Raw genomic sequence first — 7,500 nt, 5'->3', positions numbered from 1 at the left:
GTTCCTCCGTCATCCGTGCTCCCTCATCCAGCCATCGGTTGAGTCGTGTGGATTAGAGGGTTCCTATTGGTTCAGTTAGTGTGTGAGGACTGAGGGCTGTCTACAGTAGCGTCGCTAGAACTACACACAGACCTTCAACCCCCCCCCCCCCCCCCCACCCCCCATCGCTGTGGTTACACACCTTGGACACCATCACCCCCATCTGTGACACACACATGGCCAGACCGCGGTCAAAAGCACACGCCGCAAATACCTGAAAGTATTTGAAACATATTTGAGGTTCGCTTGATTCATTTCAAAAGTTCTCCTCTGGGACCGGAGCTGCTCCTCTGGCTCCGCCGTAGTAGGTAAACCAAAACAAACTCACCTCAAAGTATTTGATCGTATTTGCAAATGGTTTTGACCCAGGCCTGGTTCTGGTGACAGTTACTCACTATCTCTGTGTGTTCACCCCGTGGTCGACCACTGTCAAACACCTGGTCTGGTCCACCATGATGTGTGTGTGTATGTGTGTGTGTGTGTGTGCGTACGTGTGTGTGTGTGTGTGTGACCCCTCTCTCACCTCTCATAGTCTCTCATGCTGTTGGATAGCGTGGTGACCGTGTGTCCATCCATCAATGTGTGTGTCCGTCTGTCTGTCTGTGTATGGGACACTAGCTCTCCAGCCCTAACCACTGTTTATGTGTCTCTGTGTTTGTGTGTCTTACGTGTCTGTCGCGTGTGCGTGTTTGATTGTCTGTGTGTGTGTGTGTGTGTGTGTGTGTGTGTGTGCGCGTCTCTTTCACGTGTATGTACGGCTGCCTGACCGTGTGCTTGTGCCTGTCTGTGCTGTGTGTGTACGTGTGCATCTGTGTCCGCGTGCGTGTGTGCGTATGAACATGCGTGTGTGCGCGTGTCCTCCCGCCCCCCCCCCCCTCCCCCCCTCCAGACGAGAACCACACGCTGGCCAGCGAGAGCAACAGCCTGGTGCAGTCGCACGCCCACAGCTACAAGAAGCGCGAGGCGGGCGAGGTTCCCTACCAGACGGGCCAGCTGCACCCCGCCATCCGCGTGGCCGACCTGCTGCAGCACATCACCCAGATGAAGTGCGCCGAGGGCTACGGCTTCAAGGAGGAGTACGAGGTGAGGAGACGGCGCTCATCGTGCTCACACAGATAGAGGGAGGGGGAGAGGGACGGGCGATAAGACAAGGACATGGACATGTCTAGAAAGAAAGAGGGCGGGGGGGGGGCGGTTTACTGAGGCAGGGCGAGTTCGAGAAGAGCGAACGGATCTGCGTTCATCTTCATAGGTCTTCGCCCCGTAATCTGGGGTGCGTGCGTGCGTGTGTGTTCGTGAGGAGGCCCCGCTGTTACTTACCTGTAATGGAATATTTACTGTACTAGACCCCCCCCCCCCCCCGCCTGCACCCTTCAACCGCCCTAGCAGGGATCAATAATGCAGCTGCAGCCCCTGGTTAGGGGGAGGTAGAGGGAGATAGAGAGAGGTAGAGGGAGACAGGGGGAGGTAGAAGGAGATAGGGGGGGGGGGGGTAGAGAGAGGTGGGGGGGGGGTAGAGGGAGACAGGGGGAGGCCAGGGCCTGGGGCTGGTGGGCCACCCTCAGGGCTTTATCCATTATAGATAAACACTTACAGTCTAGCTAGCAGTCAGAAGCACAGGCAGAGAGGTTTACCCACACACACACACACACACACACACATGCACGCCCGCACCCTCTTTCTTACACGCACATGCACAAACTGTCTTTCTCTCTGATACACAATCATCTGAAAGTATGTGTCTTCACTGTTTCTCCCTCCACTTCCCCAGTTTAAGGTATAGAATCACTCTGGTGTGTCTCTGCCTCTGCTACTCCTGGCTGACTGCAGGTCACTGCTGTCAGACATGACCAGTCGATCACCGATCTCACCTGCCCCCCTCTAATCTCTAATCTCTAATCTCTCCCTGATCCATGCATCTTGTTAATCCATACTTTAACTGTGGGACAGATCAACGAGGTAAGACATGCTTCTTGGTCTCAGATGTTTCCAGATGTTTCTAGATCTGTTGTTCGTCATAGATTTCCAGTAGAAACCTCCACAGTAGAACCACAGTAGATCCTCCTCAAGTAGAGAAACACATCGCTAGCTGTCTGTCCTCTAGCTTGTCCCCCCTCTTACTCCGATTGGTTACATGACTGGACTGGAGTGTTGTGATTGGTCGATGTGTTTGTGTGGGTGTGACTGGGTGGCGTCTCTTTCCACATCTCGGCTCTCCTCTCCTCCTCTCTCCCCCTCTCTCTCTTCCGCTCTACCCTGCTCGCCTGCTCTCTCCTCATCTCTCCACTCCCTGGTCTCCTCTCCTCCTCTCTCCACCCTCTCTCTTCTACTCTTCTCTCCTCACCTGATCTCTCCTCATCTCTCAGTCTTTCCCTCTGTGTGTGTGTGTGTGTGTGTGTGTGTGACAGGCTAGCTGTCTGTGTCTCCACTTTAAAGGACAGCTTATAGAAACACGGGCTTAGCCGCTGAGAGAGGAGGGGGTGGAGAGGAAGAGAGAGAGTGCGAGAGACAGGAAGAGGAAGAAAGAGGGAGAGAGGAAGAGGACAGCGAGGTACAGCGAGAAGGTATGAGATGTCAGGGTCTGTCGCGTAGAGCGTGAAGTCTCTATTCGGCCCACGTCACCGGGCTCCAAGAACACCACATCAGGTCCCCTTGTCCTCCGAAGAGGCCACCTGTCATTACGGCTGCGCCTCGTCAATCACAGAGAGAAGGGCTTCTCTGGCTCATCACAGCATTCACACTCCCATTCACCCCGACAGAGAGAGAGAGAGGAAGAGAGAGAGGAGAGACAGAGGGAAGAGGGCTGCAGCTTCCTGAGTTAAAGAGCCACTACTGCTAGCAATCAGGACTAATCAGATCAATTGTCTGTGTCCATGTCTGGTGAAGGGGGTGTGATGGGGGGCGGGGTGGCAGCCAAACTGGATAACAATACATCATTATGACCTATCTCTGTCTCTTCCACTACGGGAGACTGGAGAGGAGAGGAAGAGAAGAGAGAGAGAGAAAAGGAGAAGAGGAGAGGGGGTGGGAGGAGATACGGAGAGACCGGAGGGGAGAGGAGGAGAGGAAGGGAGAGAGGAGAGGAAAGAGAGGAGATGTGAAGAGAGGGGAGAGGAGAGGGAGGTGGAGAGTAGACGGTCTCTCTCTCGGCAGTACTTCCAGACAGCCGAGAGCAGCAATCCTCCAGCCCTCAGCTGTATTTTCATAATTAGTCCTAATTGTGTGGCACAGCGAGATCAGGATGGCAAAACTCCCACTCCCACAATGCATTATTCATGAGGCTCTCGCCAAATGTGCGTGTGTATGTGTGTGTGTGTGGGGGGGGGGGTTCTGGGTGTTTTATCATTTTATTTCATCTTCTGGTACTTCATCTCACTGGAGACTGCTCCTTCAGAAGAGTTCCTGCTACAGTGGAGTAGAGGTGTGCGTGTGTGTGTGTGTGTGTATGTGTGTCTCTGTCTCTCTCATGGCCTGTGTCTCTCTACCCATCTGCCAGTCTCTCTGGAGGACATGTCTGTCTCCACCAGTCTGCTGGTCTCTCTGACTGGAGGCCTTGTCTCTCTCTCTCTCCTGGCCTGTCCCTCTCTGCCTGTCTGCTGGTCTCTCTGGAGGTCTGTTTCTGTCAGGATGGTCAGCCCCTGGGAGTAGAGGCTACGACAACGATGATGATGCTGATGATGATGACGACGATGATGCATGATACACTGGCTGTGTCTCAAACGGCTAAAATGCTACTTATTTAGGCAGCATTCGGAGGCAGGGAGGCCTCAAGTCATGTCCCAATTGAATGTTTAATATGCTGCCTGAGGCGCCTCTGACTGGGCAGATTTTGAAGGCCGCACAAATGTATCCTTCGTTGGTCAAGATATCCCACAATCCCATGCGCCCGCTCCACCAAAAGAGCAATTTTGGAGAGCAATTTCGTCTCCATGACTGTTAATATGTCACTTTATGAAGTTATGTTTTCAGGCGAGAAAGTAACCATGTAGATTCCCAAAATGTGGCCAGTTTATCAAAATAACCCATTTATATATCTGATCTGATGTTTGTTTTCATCTTCTGTAGGCTAACGTTAGCTATAGGCTACGTTAGTTACTGTAGCTACATGTAGATACCTGCGGGTTTTGGACAGAAACATCGGAACAGAGCTTAACAAGTTGTAAAATGATTTGGGGACCAATATCTTTAGCTAGCTACGTAGCTAAAGTAACTAGCTTACTTTATTGTTGTCTTAGCAGTTGTTAAAAGAACAGGATACAAAAAACGAACTTGTTCCTTCAAGCGGACCATTCGTGACTTAATGGCTACAGCTAGTCAAATACTAGGATAACGTATTAGACAAGTATTTATTTGGGAACATGTTAGCTGGCCAGCATAACAACCAGTTTGTTGGCTTTTCGTTTTGACAACTGATAAGTTCTGTTACAAAGGAAACACTTTTTCCAGAATATTTTAGTGATGACTGACCGACAGGTATTTAGCGACATCATGAGGTCGTTACGCATTGCTTCCTTGGAAGTCCGTCTCAATTGTTATAACCTGGCTCTTGGCTATAACAAACCATGTATGATCAAAATAATCAAGAATAATATTAATATAATATAAAGTATACTACTGAAAGCTAAACAATAATCTCATGGGGTATGATAATTAGTGTATCAGTAGTGTAGGTGAGTGTATGCAGTGGAAAGTAGGGTGAGGAGTGTGTTGTATGGTGTAGAATAACCAAACAAAAACAAACCCACAGTAATGTTGCTGGTGGAGAGAGTGAGCTTGTGGCCTGGAACGCCTTTTAAGATGTACAGGACAACCAGGCAGATGTCCCCAACTGTCCTGATTGGGCTCCTGCCCTGCCCACTGGGTAGCCTACCTGCTTGGTTGGAAAACAGAACACAGAGGGTTACCCATAACGGGCCAGAGAGCCATCACAATCCAGACTCCTTTCCAGGCAACTTCAGAGAAAAACTGCCTCCAAAGGATACTGCCTCGCTAGACAGCAAGGCAGCAGGCAGTTGCCTACTGTTTGGGATGCAGCCAGTGTCTCAGCTGTCTGTTCACCAGATGACCTCTTTCTAGATCCTTCTTTTAACAAACTCTTTGCCTCCTTTTTTCCCCTAGAGCAAAAAACAATATAACATGTAAATTACCTGCAGTAGATTAAATTATCTCTCTCTCTCACTCTCTCTCTTTCTCTCTCTCCAGAGTTTTTTCGAGGGTCAGTCAGCTCCATGGGATTCGGCCAAAAAGGATGAGAACAGGATGAAGAACCGCTATGGAAACATCATTGCGTGTATGTACAAACGAACAAACAAACAGGCAGGTTTTGTGTTGGAAGAGTATGTGTGGGTGCGACAACGCACACACACACACGCCCCCCCCGTCATTTCATCCGCCGTACTTCCTGTCCCTGCAAATGAGCAGCCAGCCAATTATAGCCTTGTATCCCGAGTGGCAGCGAATGAGGCTCGGGGGCACGTGTGGCATGGGCGGGGCTGTGATTAGCACCAGTCAGGCTGGGTTTGTGTCACCGTGGTGACAGGACAGGAAGAGGAGAGTGGATAGGAGCCTCCCAGATCAGTTAAATGTTTAATTCATTACTCATGTGATAAACACAATGACATCATACTAGGCTGATGATCACATGTACAGTCATGCTGAGATAAACATCACATTTCTATCACCTACTGTACAGTCACATATATATATAACATGTATCACATACAGAGATGAGAGGTGTAGAGTTAAGTACCTGAGGTCTGTCTGCTGTCCAGTGAGCCAGCGAGGTTTTCTGGTATATTATGTGTGGTCGTGCTGATGTGAGTTATCCTTTAAAACCACCTTCTTCTTTAGCCCATCAGTATTAATGTGATGTTGTTGTTGTTCATTAACAATGTAGTTGTTGTTGTTGTTCTTGTTTAGACGACCACTCCCGTGTGCGCCTGCAGCCTCAGGAGGGAGAGACGACCTCAGACTACATCAACTCCAACTACGTAGACGTGAGTTCTGTGTGTGTGTGTGTGATGATGATGATGATGATAAGGACAGCTTAAGTTTTCCATTGCGTCACCTCTCTCATCTGTGAGTGCTGGGGTGGATCTCTATCACTCCTATATCTCTCCCTCCATCTCTCTCTCTCGCGCTCTCTCTCGCGCTCTCTCTCTCTCTCTCTCTAGGTGTAACACCATTGATCCAGACACCATGTCAGCAGATCTGCCTTTGATTTCCAGTACCAGACTTAAACACGCACACGCATACATATCAGGGGACCGCCGGACCCCCCCCCCCCTCTCTGCCTGTGTGTGTGTTGACAGAGTCAATGTTAGTTCCCCTGGCTCCGCGCCACCCTGCATGTTGATCACTGCTCTTCCCGCCAGCGAACCCCTCCCTCCGCCTGTCTCCATCCCCCCCAATCCCTGTCCTCCTCTGACCCTCCTCTCCTCTATCTCTCCCCCATCCCTCTCTGCCCTCCTCCCCAACTCCCTCTCCTTCTACCCTTCTCCTCCTCCTCCTCTCTTCCACCCGTCTCTACACTTCTGTCACTGCGCCTGGTTTTGCTCAACCGCTTCCCCTCCTCCTCCACCCCTCCTCCCTGTGTCGTCCTCCCCTCCTGCCCCCCCCTCTCTCTCCCTCCTCTCCTCCTCCCAGTCAGCGTGTTCTCCTGCCTCTCGTCAACCTGCTAAAGAGCTCTCTCTTTTCTAACAGCTTTCTGTGTCTCGCCCCCCTTAATGTTTCTTCTGTATATTTGCATACTTAAAAGGTTGTTTCCGTCGACTCGGGGCCTCTTGATTAGGCTGATTAGCAGGAAATGATGTCGAATATGATCCATTAATCCCTGAGCGTTAGTCATCTCGTCTCCGCGCGCGCATTAGCATCTCAGACGAGGACGTTTGTACCCTGCCTTCTCCTCTGAGAGGCTGCTCCACTGTTCCCATGAAGCACGTGAAGTGCATGATGGGGGACTGGGTGTGTGTGTCTGCATAAAGCATTAGTCTAATCATCTATCTGAGAGGACGTGATACGGCTAGAGTACATTACTGAACTCAGTCTGCTCTAGTCAGTTCTAGTCTGCTATAGTCAGTTCTAGTCTGCTCTATTCTGCTCTAGACAGTTCTAGTCAGTTCTAGTCCGCTTTAGTCAGTTCTAGTCTGTTCTAGTCAGTTCTAATCTGCTCTAGTCAGTTGTAGTCTCCTGTAGTCAGTTCTAGTCTGCTGTAGTCAGTTCTACTCTGCTATAGTCAGTTCTAGTCTGCTGTAGTCAGTTCTACTCTGCTATAGTCAATTCTAGTCTGCTGTAGTCAGTTCTACTCTGCTATAGTCAGTTCTAGTCTCCTGTAGTCAGTTCTAGTCTGCTGTAGTCAGTTCTAGTCTGCTGTTGTCTACTGTAGTCAGCTCTAATATGCTGTAGCCAGTTCTAGTAGACTGCAGCTGTGGTCATCAATATAAACTAGAAAGTACATTTCCT

At 50.2% G+C, this 7,500-nt stretch overlaps 1 protein-coding gene across 1 annotated transcript in view; it reads left to right on the top strand.

Annotated features, from left to right (window-relative positions):
• Positions 1-7,500, top strand: part of LOC311318019 (receptor-type tyrosine-protein phosphatase mu-like) — a gene marked incomplete at its 3' end in the record, with an annotated part of 215,199 nt that overhangs the window by 186,493 nt on the left and 21,206 nt on the right. The window contains 3 exon segments of the mRNA XM_084449200.1: positions 929-1,122; positions 5,242-5,329; positions 5,959-6,035. Of these exon segments, the coding sequence (XP_084305326.1) occupies positions 929-1,122; positions 5,242-5,329; positions 5,959-6,035 (359 nt within the window).

This window comes from Borostomias antarcticus, assembly GCF_949987555.1.
Source record: "Borostomias antarcticus genome assembly, chromosome: 2".
In the NCBI taxonomy this organism is placed as follows: domain Eukaryota; kingdom Metazoa; phylum Chordata; class Actinopteri; order Stomiiformes; family Stomiidae; genus Borostomias; species Borostomias antarcticus.
Note: the sequence above shows the minus strand (reverse complement) of the source record. Positions and strands in the feature narration are given on the sequence as shown.